This window comes from Primulina huaijiensis, chromosome 15, assembly GCF_012295235.1.
Source record: "Primulina huaijiensis isolate GDHJ02 chromosome 15, ASM1229523v2, whole genome shotgun sequence".
Lineage (NCBI taxonomy): Eukaryota > Viridiplantae > Streptophyta > Magnoliopsida > Lamiales > Gesneriaceae > Primulina > Primulina huaijiensis.
This window is the reverse complement of record NC_133320.1, coordinates 5,630,511-5,646,031: the sequence shown is the minus strand read 5'-3', so window position 1 is coordinate 5,646,031 and position 15,521 is coordinate 5,630,511. Positions and strand designations below refer to the sequence as shown.

Genomic DNA, 15,521 nt, shown 5'->3' with positions numbered 1-15,521 from the left:
ATCAGGTTAATCCGTCTCACGAATATTAATACTATAATTATTAATATCAATCATAATATTTTATGATTGATTATTTTTTAAATTTTTATGATTAAATATCTAATTATTAAAATATTTACTTATTTATGTTAATTATTAATATTTAAAAACTANAAGATGACTAATGCATCTTAGATAATAATAATAAAAAAATATAATTAATTAATTAGTTCAGATGCAAAATAGATATATATTTCTAGAAGATGAAGATGCGATCTACCTTCAGCACTTTAACCGAACAAGTCCGTTTGTCGACACTGTAATGGGATCCGCGGGCCTCGATTTCTCAACATCAACTGTTGGACAAAAAAGCTAACTATCTCCACACAATCCTCTGACGCACAAAACACATTTTACACCCTTGCATTATTAGCTCTGTTCATTGGATTTTCAGAGGGTGGTTCGAATTCTTGTAGAAAATGATAGCATTTACCGTTTATGTGACCCGTATTCTTGTTTATACCTGTGAATTTATTAAGAGGAATTATAAATGTGCCATGCTTTTCTTGCTTTGTTAGAAGCACAAGTAGAACCTGCCGGTTGTAAAGATATAGTCTTTATGAGTCATGATTGTTGTATTTTTATTTTTCCTGTCAGTTATGACCAAGTTTGACTCCGGAAATTGGGTGGATTCTTTTGAATTATTTAACGATTTCTTTACTGAACTGGATATATGTGGTTTGTATGTTTGGTGGGCTGACCTATTGTTGATGGGTCCTTTGTATAGTTATTTAATGAAATGCTGAGCTGTGGAAACAATGAATATCAGGATCTGTTGTGTTTTGAATGGACGGAATTGAGTTAAAGAAACCTTTTATGGTTGGGACAGAGAGAGGGAGAAAAAAGTGAGAGAGGAAACTGATTTGAATTGGGTGTTTGTTATATAGAAAAAAGGGCCGAATTCAAGAAATTTTCCTGTGTGAAGAAAAGACGGGTGCAGAAAATCTTGAAGTTTTGGTTGTTAATGGCGGCTCATGCTGGAAAATATTCTGGCTTATATTGCCGAGGAAATGATTGGTACTCCTCTCCCCTCTCTAAATATCTTGTTTTCGTTTTGTGTTTCAATATAAATCGTGATTGGTAACTGAGTTTCTGTTCTATGATCCTAGAAGTCCAGAACTCTACAAAGGTTTTCTATTCTTTTAAGTTTGTATATTTGCTAATGCTTGATAGGTGACTGTTTAAATATTTATAAATAGTTAAATACATACTTTTAGCGAGGTAATTGTCTTTTTTACACAATGGGTTTGATTTGGAATCAGCCAAAGCATATATGTTGCTCATATCAGGACTTGGTTAGTTGAGAATGAAGCCTGTAATAATGGAGCTCAACACACTTGAAAGAAAGAACAATAATTGACGGAGGGATGTTTTTTCCATTAAGATGGTATTTTTTTTTAATTTTACGTCAGGTACTGCAATGCAAGTCTTCCAAGCGATATAACATTGGTAATGGATGGAGTTAACTTTCATCTTCACAAGGTGATTAAAATTTCATATAAGTAGGTTTTTATATTCAATTTATGTATCTTTAGTAATTCTTGAACTCAAATTATTGCTATTGTTTTTATGGAAAGCATCGATACGTTTGGTAGCAAATCAGTGTCATATGCCATTTATAATCTGATTGAAAATGCTTATTTTCCAGTTTCCTCTTATTTCAAGATGTGGGAAGCTAGCTAAATTTATCGAACAATCTCCAAGTACCTCTGATAAAACCCTCGAGATAACTCTTGAAGAATTTCCGGGTGGTGTTTGTACATTTTTAGATGCAGTCAGATTCTGTTATGGTGGTCGGATCGAGTTCACGCCAAGAAATATTGTATCGTTGTATTGTGCAGCAGACTATCTCGATATGACTGATGATTATGGAGAAGATAATTTGTTGTCCACGTCCGAAATTTTCTTCCATAAGCAAGTACTAAAATCCTGGAAGAATTGCATTGTAGCCCTCAGAAGCTGTGAACCAGTTTTTCAAAGATTGGACAAACTTGACATCATTATCCGTTGTCTAGATGCTTTATCGGTGATGGTCTGTACTGACCCCAGTTTATTTGGATGGCCTATGATGATGTATGGTAGCCTGCAGAGCCCTGGAGGTAGCATACTATGGAACGGTATAAACACTGGAGCAAAAATCCACAGTTTTGAATCTGATTGGTGGTTTGAGGATGTTTCATTCCTAGGCGTTGAATTGTTTGAGAGGCTCATTCAGAGAATGGAAGCCAAAGGAATAAAACCTGAAAATTTAGTGCGTGCTATAATGTACTATTGTAAGAAATACCTTCCGGGATTGGACCGATGGAAAGGAGGACAAGTTGGTATATCTAGAACGGTTGCTAGTTTTACCATGACACCAGCTGTTGTTGATCAACTATTTCTCTTGGAACGTGTGGTGAACTTACTTCCCCAGAAGAAGGGTAAAACTTTCTGCCGTTTTTTGCTAGGACTCTTACGGGTGGCATTGATATTGGGAGCTAACCATACGTGTCTGGATTCTTTGGAAAGGAGAATAGGCATACAGTTAGAATTGGCAACCTTAGATGGTTTACTTATACCTAGTTATTCGGATTCTGATAACTTATATGCCACCGATTGTGTTGAACGAATGCTTTGTATTTTTGTATTGTCTGAAGCAAAGTTAACTTCTGTATCTCCATCATCTATAGACCGAGAAACGTCATCCGTAACTGGACGCTGGAAGAAAGTCGCGAAACTTGTAGATAATTATATTGCAGAGGTTGCTTCTGATGTGAACCTGAAACCCAAGAAAGTTCGTTCTCTAGCAGAAGCTCTACCGGAATCTTCTAGATCTTTGCACGACGGTTTATATAGAGCATTAGATATATACTTCCAGGTTCGAGGGCCTCCTTTTACTTGTTCTGCTTTTACTTACATGCTTAAAATACTTAGCCGCACCCAATTTTTGATTCGATAAAATTTTATAGGTTTTTATGCTGCAACCAGAGGATGAAGTTACTTTTTTTGTGTGTTTAAAATGGGATTTTTCTGAACTTGTACAGACACATCCCTGGCTGTCAGAGAAAGAGCGGGAGCATCTCTGCAGCATCATCGATTTTCAGAAGCTTTCCATTGATGCTTGTGCACATGCATCCCATAACGAAAGGCTTCCACTTCGAGTTACATTTCAAGTATTGTATTTTGAGCAAATTCAGTTGAAAACGGCTTTAGCTCGTTACCGCCATGTTCTTGATGTCCAAACTGCACCTGCAGCTTCCCTCATTGAAATGTCAGGTCAAATAGTTCAACGAGATGGATGGGTTACTCTTGTCCGAGAAAACCATGGGCTGAAAACGGACATGGAAAGGATGAAGCCAAGAGTAGAAAAACTTGAACAAGAATTTGGGAAGATAAAGGAAGAGATGAAAAGGGTGGTGAAGCCACATAGTTACCGTAGTTCTCCTAGCATCATTGCTCGAAGGATTGGATGTAACTTACTTGTTCGTCATTCAAATGCACAAAGTGACATTTTGGAGAGCATGACACCTACACCAAGAGCATCAGTCGAGCAAGCACAGCCATCTACACCTTATTCTCGCAATTGCAGAAGTTTCTCTTTGCTTTGAGCACCATTTATCAGAAAAGCCGATCTCCATTCCGTCTTGCTTCCAAACATTGATCCTGGTAAGTTTGGTTTCTCAAGACCTGTAGATATCAAAGTAACAAGCTTTCATTTATGTTCTTGCAGTCGATGAGGGGTCAATATGGACTGTCAACATTTGACAACACCGTGTATAGGCATAGACAACGCATTTGTGTTGCAAGTAACAGAACTTGGGAAAAAGTAGAGGGTAAGTTGTTTTGTTTCAACAGCCTGCTAGCCCTTTTTCCCTTCTGTGTTACTAGCTCTGCACTCATTGTTTTCTTGAAATGTAAATGCACAATGTTTTATACGTGGATACATCTCTATCCTTAATATACAAAAATGGCTGCCATTATTGATATCAAACCAAGAACGATTCATACAAGCTAAATATTTATGATGATCTCTCCAAACAAGCCCAAGCTTATCGACAAATGTCTATTCTATTACGAAGACCACCTGGTCGCGAAGCTGCTCCAGGGGATGTTTTTTATTTGCATTCACGTCTTTTGGAAAGAGCCACTAAATCAAGTTCTAGTTTAGGTGAAAGAAGTACGACCGCCTTACCAATAGTTGAAACTCAATCGGGGGTGTTTCGACTTATATTCCTACTAATGTAATATCCATTACTGATGGGCAAATATTCTTATTCGGCGATCTATTCAATGCTGGAGTAAGACCTGCTATTAATGTGGGTATCTCTGTTTCCAGAGTAGGGTCTGCAGCTCAAATTAAAGCCATGAAACAATTAAGTAGGTGGTAAATTAAAATTGAAACTCGCACAATTTGCAGAACTAGAAGCCTTTGCACAATTTGCTTATTTCAGTTTCAAAGACTAGGAATATGATGTGATAATTTCAGCTCCTCAAGTTTTGTTTCTATACCATGGAATACACAGAGCTTGTCCCAAACGATCTTTGCTTTTCTTTATTACAAATAATAACTGGTTTCAACTTAATAGAGCAGTCAAGTATGACCCTACTGACAATATGAATGGATTAGCCAAACAGGAGGTATAATTTATACTTCGAATATTTGTTGATGTTAAAAATTTTCTTTTCTAATCATATATATTTTAATGATTTATCAAATTGCAAAAGTTGTGTGCGCTGTTTGTTTTACCTCAAACGTAACTTCGATAAACATATATCATTATTTCTTCATCTACTCAATAAATCATTAAATCTCCTGTGTTCAAATTCTATAAAAATCAAATTTTTATTAATTCTTTTAAAATCGATTTTCACCACATGATCCTGCAATGAACCATCTGGCACTACTCCCCAATATATTCTGGGTTCTAGGCCGTATTTTGTTGTTCCGGTGTTTCGCAAGTTCGCGGTAGGGGCGTAGGGCTTTAACATTTTTTCACACTCAAGAGTGAACACAGTGCAAATGGAAGAAAACACTTCTTTATTGTACCCCACTCCATTTAGCCCAGTCCACAAACTGCATTCCACCGTAGATATTATTTGCAAATCGTACACCTACTGTGAAGGCCAAAGCCACAGGTGGGATTTGCTTAGCCAAAGGTGAGGCTTCAACGAGACTTTCCAATCCATTTACTATTTGGTAACGGGTGTTAGAAGAGACTGCAAGAAAAACACCTGAAAGGTAAACATGAAACAAAGTGAGATGAAGAGGACGGCTTGGATTTAAATGAGAGAGACTAATACCAACGAAGCTGTTGCAATCATATGAAATTATTGGAAGCGATTAAAGCATGAATGCTGTGAAGTTATGCAAGGAATTTAGGTCCAAAAAGGACATCTTTAATGTTCGGACCTTTAGCCAAACGTTTGACACAAATGGACAGACACGACAACCCGACAAAGGGAAAATTTAGGTTGCTTCAACCAGCTACTGTTTAATGGGATCAGATGCATTTACGTTGCATATCGAACGATGAACGGAAAAGCTAGGTTAGCACCTGGGATTTCGATAACCTTAATACAGAAATTTTTCTTGGATTAGTTCCTAATTCCAGTACACAAGCTTGCCTAAAGTTGGATAGGATCTTTGTTAGAACTCGATCTGTACTCTGATAATAATTCCTTGGATTTTAATTCCTTCTCTTTAATATATATAAAAAGGGCTAGGACATGGAATCAATGAAAATTATTTAAATTTTATGATACAATTTTCTAAAAATCTGATAAGATGAACCAACAAACTATAAAATAAACAGAGAAGAGCTTCTCTATGCAACCAAAGCTTAAATATATGAAAGTGTACTCAAAATAAGAAAGTAGATTCGTTCAATTTAGATATTAACTGTCAGAACCCATAGCAGGCAGATAAATTAGAGGAGATAGATATCTATGTGAAGAAATTCACAAAGCAAAACAAATTTTCTTACCCCACAATGCAGCACTTTTCACCAAGGGAGGCACAGGTATGTCTTCTTCCGACTTCTTGATACTCCTGCAAGTTACAAACTATACATCACTAACAATCACAGTTTCACACTCATTTATTAATATAGTATTAACCAGGTCGCACAATGTATAATAAATGGATGCAGTGACTCAAAAATCCTATGCGGAAGTATATTTTGATTACTCAGCATAGCAACATTTCCATGACAAATTTTTAATAGTACACTAATTCAGTAAAATATAAGATGTTGGCGACAAATATCAACAGTTTCTAGCTCTTCACGCTCTCAAACAGAGGTAATGAATCTAGGAGGATGAATTGATTCCACATCTTTTTTTTTTTGACTTGGGTCATAATAATTCACATTTTGTTCCAAAATCCCAAGTCAAATTATATACAACCAAATACATATTAAAATGGAGAACACTTCGTATCAATCAAACATGCAACGCTCAAACAAGAGAGAGGGTGGATCAAATATTGCTTCTGAACACATGTTCAAGGTAAATAAAAAAATAACAAGATAAATAGACAAAAGCAAACCTTTTAGCATTCATGATCACATTAGCAATTCCTTGGCCAATAAGACCACATCCAAACCCAACAGAGCCGTATAATACACCCTACATCAAAAAAAAAAAAAAAGTACAAGTTTAGAACTATAATTTGGATGAATAAAGACAACTATCTTCAGTGATGTTGTGCAACAGAAAGAGTATGCACCTACAAGATATTTTATAGCCTCTGCAAATGCCAATAAAATGTTGTACCTTGTAGAAGTATGTGCCAATTCGCTGCTGCAATGAGAATCTAATTCCAGGTCTCTCAGCTTCAAAAACACTGAATGATCAAACTATTACAATTAATATATTACAAATGAGGGTAGTATTAAGAAAAATAGTGCAATTTCACTGTTCATTTTCTCAAGGGGGGGTTTCAAATTTAGAAATCTATCAAGGTCCCCAAGGGTTATCACTGAATGTTGTACTCATGACACACCTACACTAAACAAAATTAACTCCTAGTGCATATGCAGTTTCGCTCCCTAATTTCACAATCAGATAGGTATATTCAAAGTCTATCTAAAAAATATATATTTTATGTTGTTAGGAAGGGAATCTATTCATTCCACCTTCCATTGCAAACTAGAATGCTTTCATTAATATATTTAATTTATCCACTATTTTAAAAACACCCATTATTCAAGAGCAACTAATCAGGAGCAGAACATACAGACATTTCATGAGAAAAACTACCAGTAATTGGGTTGTAAAAACACAAAAAAGTTGAACCAACAGCGGAGGCAGCAGTGCATGACTAAATAAAGATTCTGTGGATATCATAAGAGTAATCGGACATCAATGAATATTACAAATCTCTGATCAAGGTTCCCAATCATGAGCATACACTTGTTCCGCGATTTGTTTTGAGAGTAAAACTTACAAAAGGTCCTCATCTACCGTTAAAAAGTTTTTTGACATACTGCCACATCTACAGAATAGCTTTAAGACAACCCATTAAAAGAGGGCCCTCTTACAGAAGTTCAGACCAGATTAATGAATAATATGACATTTCTGGGATTAGTCACCTGCTGGGAAGAGCACCACAGACATGCCGCATGCGTCCAAGAAATCCACTTGAGATGGATCGTTTGCCTATACGGGCATAAGGTGCCAACATACCAACTAAAGCAATGTCAACAACAATACCAACTAAAAGATCTGCAGCATACAATTCGAACTCTGCCCAGAAATCCTTCCCTCTTTTATTAACTTCAGCAAATGTAGCGCAACAAGAATCAATCATCACCTGAAACATGATCGAATCGAACTCAAATATTAGGGGGAAGTACCCATAAAATGATTAATAAGAACCAGGCTACAGGGTGTGAATAATCAAATAATCACGTTTTTTTTAATGCAAAACTGGTTTGACAAGAAGTAACTTCTCAAAAAAGTTAAAGCTTCATCCAGCTGAAACAAAAGCCATGGCTATTGCTTCTATTTTAATAATTTCCACAAAATGTGTTTGGCAGTTAAAGACTACTTATACAGTTATACATCACAACAATGAAGCACATAAGTTCACAAACCTCGGTTCCAACTTTGAACAAAAACGAAGGATCGGCCAGCATCCGGTTTCGAAGCATCGAGCTATGTCTCACAAAAAATCCTAAAGGCCAACCCGAACCCTGCATGTCAACCAAAATTCAAAATTAACCAATTTCTCATTACATGCATATCAATCATTATTTATGTTGCCTTCGCAAAAGCATCAAAATATTATATGCACCAGAAAATTTCAAAACTTTTTCGGACTCGCACCTGCAAATCTATGTAGCGCGAAAGAATCAGTCTACGAATCCCCATCGATTTCGCAGCTTCCAGCATATCAGCAGGTAGAGTTGCCCCTAGTTTTTCTGCCTCTTCTATTACCTCATCATACCTAATAATAGGACCAAACTCCTCTTCCTCACCATCATTTTCCTCTCCTCCTCCTCCACCACCACCTCCAGGAGAGCGTCCATTGCCACCATCTCCGCCGCCTCCATGATCACCAACTTTCATATTCTCGAAATTCTCTGATGAAAGACTGGATTCCTTTAATATCTCCTGCTCAGAACACTTCACACGAGACGGCATATCGTGCCCGAGTTTAACGAATTGGTGATTGCAAGGTGTGGAATCTGCGAAGAACTTGAAATCGAAAGCGACGTTTCTGCCCGTACTGCAGTGAGGCAATGACTCGTGCACTTTGGCGAATGTGAAGCCGCCGGCCGGAGGACAAGTGTACGACATCGTTCAAATCGGAAAACCGCACAGACAGCTGAAATTTCCTCCCGTGGCTGCGCAGGATGTAAAGATTGTACCCAAGAGCAAACTAGTCTCGGGTGGGGATAATCGCATCAGCCAGTTGTACATTTGAGACAAATTAATCCTTTGTTAAACGCGACCACGCGAGCGTTGTAAAGTTAAGGTTTTACTGTCGGAGTAGGTAGAATAGATAATGGTTCGAACAATGATCAAAAGTTCGATATCATACCAACGGTTTTTCGAACGAGATTGTCATACAATTTGATTTTTCTGATTTGCCCATGATTTATCCGGTACTCACCGAATGAGAACGACTACATATTCTTACATAAAAAAATAGATTTTGTTTTATTTTATTTTTTTAAAATTCGGGGAAGGATTTGTGTTCGCGTTTATGTTTCTTTGAGCTCATAGTTATTTATAGCCTTTGCGAACCTTATTTTTATATTTTAAGATTAAACTTTAATCAGAATTCGGACATAAAACTTTGTGCGTTCTACTTATTGGCCTCTATAACTGAAACTTAAAAAACAAATCGAATTTGTGGTTGCCCAATTTTGTGAACTCGATCCGAATTTGGATTAAAAATTCTCAAATAAAGTCTCATGTATTTTTTTTGTCAAAAAAATGTTGCAAGTATTTCAAATTCTTTTTTTATACCAAATAAAAAGGTGTATGTTGGTTTGTTTTGATAATGAAAATCTACATTTCCGATTCCTGTCTGATGCTCTAGAAGAACAAGAATATGGTTCAATGTTCCGAATAACCACCATGAACTGGATGTCCATTTGATGAACCAAATGCCCACACAAAGAGAATTGGTTGACATGTCATCAGAAACCAAAGAATGAACGTTAGAAAAAAGGTCATAGATGTGTTGTTGAACCACCGTTTTCTCTAATCCAAAACGCAACAGAAATTTAAATTTTTTTGTTTTGACGTTCAAAACTTTACTTGGATGTCATATGATTTAAAACCATTCATAGGCGTTGAGAATATTTACCTTTGAGTTCTAACACTAGACACCAATCTATTCCGGATTTTAAGCGAAGATAGTCCTTCTCATATTTTCCTACAAACTTTCTTCAACTTCTTAATCAAGTTGCAACGGCATTGGGGTGGCGCCGGTGGAAGAGTGGTGGCCGAAATATTTTCTCCAAAATATAGGGGTTGGCAAATTTATTGTGAGGGAGAGAGGAGTGAAAATTCTTGTGAACAAAATTTGTGTATGAAAGTTATGTGTGTTATTCAACTACTGTGGAAAATACTATATTTAATTAAATCATTATCAACTATTGATAATCCATAATATACATACAATATGAGATATATATATATATATATCATATGTTTTTACAGTTAAATAATCATTATTTAATTACTTAATTAATTATTTCGATTCTAGGCTTTTCTAAAATATTCTATGAGAATTTCACACTTAGTAGTCATCACTGTTAATATTATTATTTAATTAATAGATTTTAAATTTACTAAATAAATAATTATGAACTCATTATATCCCAATCGACGATCAGACCGCGCCGATATATCGATGGTACAAATCTCGTTCATATAATGAAAAATGAAAATTTCGAAGGACAAAATTTTTCCCTGATCCATTTTTGGTAGCTACCAGTTTTGTGAAGTTCTTCACTAAAACATGTAGTTCCATCCTCCTCACATAATTATCAATTAAGCTAACTTCCACATCTTCCATCACATGGAATCAGTTTATAAACTCCTTTATATGCAATCTGTTTGATTTCCATCAAACTACAGTCTCCAAATTGAACTCCTTGAACTTGACTATCTCAACCAGAACACATAATATAATACTTGTGTGACCGTCAATGATTCAAAAATATAGTTAGTCGTGGATTCACAACTTCATGTGATTCAAAATAACATTTATTTTTATTCTTACTCACCCTAATTAGCCTCATTTTTTTTATCAACCCCTTGATCAAAAACGTCAGAACTCAAGTCTGATTGCACCCATCAGATAATGGTAATAGTATCTAGTAGCATCATCTCATGATCCTCTAGTCACTGATAGTGCCTGCAAGAACCTTAAGTTATGGTTAATGTACAATATAGTCCCTTAAACTCATATATCCCGATCGAATCTGCAACCAATGATATATCGAGAGTTGCAAATGAATTCAATAACAATATGATGTATCTTTGAGTAATAATAGTGACATGATATGTGCAACTAAGAAAACCTCTTTCCCTAAAACAAATGTCTTGCTCTGGCCAGAGACTCCTTGTACCATAACTCATAAGATCACATAGGATATCTTCACCCGTAGGCGAGCAATGAATTACCGACTACATTACATTTTCTCCTATATATTTCGAAACTATGTCCAACCTCGCAACCTATTGATCATCAACAGAGTTGGTAAACAGATCAAAGTGCATGCTAGTACGTAGAGCCTCTACTTTGTCTCGGGTTAAAGGACTAATGATGTACAACCATAACCGCATACTATTCCATTTGATAAGTGATAACCACTTGGAAAGTCTGATGGATGATTGTTCAGTGCATCATCAAATTATCATTCATCTGTATGAATGGATATCTCTATGCTTTTACCCATGAAACATGACGTTTACATCATACATGACAGTCTCAAGCTCAAGCGACATTTATCCTTATTTTAGGTGGATGAATCGACTTGGAATATGTTTAGAATATACGGGACTATTCCTAATAAGATTCACGAGCTTACGTTGACAGAAAGACCTTACTTTATGCATTTTCCAAGTGAAACAGAAGATTTTGTCAAAGTTATGATCAGATTATCCAACATTTGATTTTCAATCATTATTACTTGGAGTTCAGATCACACGTTTTCATTATCTGTCATAAGCATATTCACTTTGGTCTTTAAACTATCTAGCTCGTCAGGTTGTATACAACTTGAACTGCTAGACTTATCGTTAGACATGTGTTTTATGCTTTGACTTTCTCAAATATCTATGAAAACTTTTATACTCCATCACAATATCATTTAGTTCATAGATTAGATCATCTTGTGTAAATTCATATGAGGTAAGTCAAATATCTCACCATTTGTTGGATTCCAGATCATCATCAACCATTATACATTTGACTGATTCTTCATCACTCTCGTTGGATGCATTATCAGAACTAGAGGTTTCAGAATCTAGCTCAACCCACTTACTTTTTCTCTCTTCTGCCACCAAATTTTTTTGTTCTCTTGTTTTTCTGAAATATTTATTTTCATTTTTTGGTTATTCTTTTCTCTGATGACTTCTTCTCATCTTTCTTTGGTACGGTGCACCCAGCAATGAAATAGCATGTCCTGCCACAATTAAAACATGCTTGATCATACGAGTTTGTCTCTTTTTGTAATTGTTTTTCTCACTGAAAATTTGAAATTACTGTGATTTTTCTTCATGAATTTCCCAAACTTCTTGACAAAAAGAGACATAATGCCATTGTTCAATTGTTCTGTACATTTTGATGGAGACTCTTCAGCTACAACAAGAGCTTTTGTTGTTTGTGGAATATATGACTCTTCTTCATTCCATGTTCCTAGCTCAAACTCATAAACTTTCATATCAGCAAACAGATCATGCAACTCGAGTTTATTCAGATCTTTTGATTCATGCATGGCTATGGTTTTGACATCCCACTCTCTTGGAAGTTCTCTTACATTTTCAATACATCTTCTCGGTTGTTGTACTCGTTTCTAATAGCAGTCAGATCGATTACAATGCTATTGAATCTCTCATCGAACTCGTTCATGGTCTCTTTAACTTTCATCTTGATGTTGTCAAATTTCTTAATAGATGTCATCATCTTGTTTTCTTTGGTCTTATCGTTATCTTCACATAGTTGAGTCAACTTCTCTCAGATTTATTTATCTATAGAACAAATCTTAATCTTACTAAACATATTTTTATCGAGTATTTTGTAAAGTATATCCTTGGCTACGTTATCCAGGTTGACTTTTTTTGTCCTCGGAAGTTCACTCCATTCTTGGTTTATCCACCATTCGGCGAGCTCCGTTTGATATGGCTACAAGAGTATTGATCTTCACGATCTTCATGGATCCATTAGTTATGACACACATCTTCATCTTGGGCTGACAAGTGTGCATGTATCCAAATTTTCCATTCATAATATTATTCCTTAAAAAACATATGGATCTTATTAAAAGATGCCATCAATCTATATCTATATAAATATACAGATTGAATTGTGATTTTACTCTATTTTCCTCATTAAAAATTATACCCTGATGATACTTTGTCTTCCTCCCCTGTAATTAGTTAATCCGTTGACCAATTATTTATTTTATTGACTCTTTCACTCACTTTCATGCATGTTTGGTTACTGTCTCTTTCACTCACTTTCATGCATACAAATTTGGCCACCGCATTTTGCACACTCTCTTGTGTTCTATTTCGCTACCATTTTCTGTCTATAATTTTGATGGCTCGTGGAAGGAGATCGAGTCTTGTCTCGGGTTTTGTCATGAGGTAATTTCTTTCTATGTCTATGCTTGTCTATACGAGTTTTTCTATTGTTTGCTACAGTTATGTTTTCCGCTTCTCCTAGAAATACCCATGAGCATGGGCTTTTTCGCGCTCCAGTTACATCTCCTTCGGGTGAGAATCTTTCATTCCTGCTCCGTCTCTCATTTCTTTGTTTCATTTTCCCCTCGTGGACGTTCGGTCTTCTATTTGTTGCATGGAAAATGTTTCTTTCTCTATTTGATTTTTTCTCCTTGCAGCCCATCCACATCTTCGGCCACAACTTGGTTTCGGTTGTCTGCCCCAATGTGAGTTCACTCTTGTTCCTCATCTATTTATATATATTTTTATTTGTTCTTCTTGTTGTGTAATTCTGTGGTCTCTAAGTTTTATTATGTTTGGTTCTTGTTGGTCATCTATTAATGTTGTTTATTTCATTCGCTCTTTTCGTTGTGCTTCGTGTGACTTCTAAGTTTTATTCATTGGTTATCTTTATTTGCACAGACTTATTTTTCCTGCCAAAAAATATATTATATTCATAAAAATACCGGATTAAAAAAACTTTTGGATTTTGTTAAATGTAAAATGAAAAAAAATTAGAATTCATTTATTCCATAATTTTATCAATTTTAAATTGAAATGAAAAAAAAATGGCTGCATCTACAGAAAAACATAATTACTAATTACTAAACTTTTAAATTCAATAGCCGAGATATGAAATATTTATTTTGCAATATATCAAAATATTTGTTCAACAACTAATTATTGGAATCAATATATAATAATATTAATTATTAAATTAATTGGTTATGTGAAAATACTTTACAAATAATAGTAATAGTGTTATACATTCTTTTATTAAAATAAATAATAAAAATTTATGCTAACAGAGGTTTCGAACTTATTTTTACAATTTATGTATTAATTTTATTTTTCATAATCTTAGTTTTTTACAAAAAAATACAAAAATGTTTATATTTAACAAAACAGAAAATAAAAAATTATAAATTTATCTGTTGAGGTTTAAAACTTAATTATTAGATAAAAAATATAAGTGAATAAAAATATTTAAAAATGCAAACTGATTTTGTGAGATTTTTATTTAATTAAAATTAGGGATTGGACCAATGTGAAAGATGTATGCATATCAATTCTATCTATTATTCGACTCTTGATTAAATTATCTTCTTGTTGACAATCAATGAGGTGGACTTGGACTATTTACATATACTTGCGCCCATGTCATGTTGTATTTTTGTAGTGCTCGGAGGTTTTCTTACGAACCTCCATCGTTCTGTTGTGCTTCTGGAAAGATTAGGATGGCTTTATCGGTTGCTCCGACAATTCTTATCAATTTGTTTAAAGACGTGTCGTCTCCTTCTGCTCTTTTGTTCCGTCGAAAAATCAGGCTTTATAACAATCTATTTGTGTTCACTTCTTTCGACGCTCGACTTGATAAGAATTTTACTTCGTCGAATCATGGCGTGTATACATTTCGTGTATCGGGCCAAGTGTTTCATTCATTTCCTCCTCTTGTCCCCTTAAAGGACGAACCCAGATATTTCCAACTGTATTTCTGGGATAGCGAGAATGAGTTGCATAACAGAATGTCTGTTGTTGATGATTTAGATGTCAATGAAGGCACCATGTTGTTGTTAATGGATTTATTAAAGGTTAAAACATATGCTCAGCTTCTAAAAAGGATAAATCAATATCCTATGTTTAGAGGCATAAGGTTGCATATTTGTAAGAATGTGCCTGTTGATCAGAGGTGTTATAATTCTTCATCTGCAGATCAAGTTGCAGCTATTTGGTTGGAAGGTAATGATAGTGTGAATATTCTTTACGATCACGGAAATGATGGGCTAATGCATCAAATAATGCATTATTTTGGAGATTATGATCCATTGCAGGATGTTATGATCCATTGCAGTATCTGTTGTTTTTCCCGTATGGTGATAGTGATTGGCATCAACATATCCCTAAAATTAGTAATGATCTTGCCTCGGGAGATGTTGTCATTGATGTTATGCCCAATTCAAATGTTTATTCTTTTTCCGAGGTTGTCGTTGGTGAAACACGCGGTGAGATTTCTTTGCTTTTGATTTTCTTGAGATATATTTTTGTCTTTATTTTCATATTATAATATCTTAATATAGTTTGTTTCTCTATTATTT

At 35.1% G+C, this 15,521-nt stretch overlaps 2 protein-coding genes across 4 annotated transcripts; one reads left to right on the top strand and one right to left on the bottom strand.

Moving 5' to 3' along the window:
- Nucleotides 1–249: 249 nt before the first annotated feature.
- LOC140959577 (BTB/POZ domain-containing protein At3g44820-like) lies at nucleotides 250–3,988 on the top strand. Of its 3 annotated transcripts, none has more exons than XM_073417493.1 (5): nucleotides 250–1,056; nucleotides 1,452–1,521; nucleotides 1,688–2,459; nucleotides 2,709–2,896; nucleotides 3,063–3,988. In XM_073417493.1, exons 1-5 carry the CDS (start codon nucleotides 1,004–1,006, stop codon nucleotides 3,624–3,626), a joined length of 1,647 nt encoding a protein of 548 aa, XP_073273594.1. In that variant the 5' UTR covers nucleotides 250–1,003; the 3' UTR covers nucleotides 3,627–3,988. The 3 variants fall into 3 exon arrangements, with proteins under 3 accessions (XP_073273594.1, XP_073273593.1, XP_073273592.1); XM_073417492.1 differs by having other exon boundaries at nucleotides 250–486; nucleotides 521–1,056; nucleotides 1,688–2,896; nucleotides 3,063–3,986; XM_073417491.1 differs by having other exon boundaries at nucleotides 1,688–2,896; nucleotides 3,063–3,986.
- An 859-nt stretch (nucleotides 3,989–4,847) lies between these two features.
- On the bottom strand, nucleotides 4,848–8,933 carry LOC140959142 (protein RETICULATA-RELATED 1, chloroplastic-like). Its single transcript, XM_073416929.1, has 7 exons — nucleotides 8,347–8,933; nucleotides 8,115–8,213; nucleotides 7,611–7,831; nucleotides 6,793–6,862; nucleotides 6,566–6,645; nucleotides 6,003–6,067; nucleotides 4,848–5,250 (listed from the first exon to the last, which is right to left on the bottom strand). Exons 1-7 carry the CDS (start codon nucleotides 8,818–8,820, stop codon nucleotides 5,057–5,059), a joined length of 1,203 nt encoding a protein of 400 aa, XP_073273030.1. The 5' UTR covers nucleotides 8,821–8,933; the 3' UTR covers nucleotides 4,848–5,056.
- Nucleotides 8,934–15,521: the final 6,588 nt, after the last annotated feature.

Excerpts from the sequence above, each read along its gene's own strand:
- LOC140959577 (XM_073417492.1), top strand. The coding sequence starts at position 1,004 with ATGGCGGCTCATGCTGGAAAATATTCTGGCTTATATTGCCGAGGAAAT. Across the intron at positions 1,522-1,687 it reads TTAACTTTCATCTTCACAAG|TTTCCTCTTATTTCAAGATG; the intron begins GTGATTAAAATT and ends CTTATTTTCCAG. Across the intron at positions 2,897-3,062 it reads CATTAGATATATACTTCCAG|ACACATCCCTGGCTGTCAGA; the intron begins GTTCGAGGGCCT and ends GAACTTGTACAG.
- LOC140959142 (XM_073416929.1), bottom strand. The coding sequence starts at position 8,820 with ATGTCGTACACTTGTCCTCCGGCCGGCGGCTTCACATTCGCCAAAGTG. Across the intron at positions 7,832-8,114 it reads TGTTCAAAGTTGGAACCGAG|GTGATGATTGATTCTTGTTG; the intron begins GTTTGTGAACTT and ends ATCATGTTTCAG. Across the intron at positions 6,646-6,792 it reads TTGGCACATACTTCTACAAG|GGTGTATTATACGGCTCTGT; the intron begins GTACAACATTTT and ends TTTTTGATGTAG.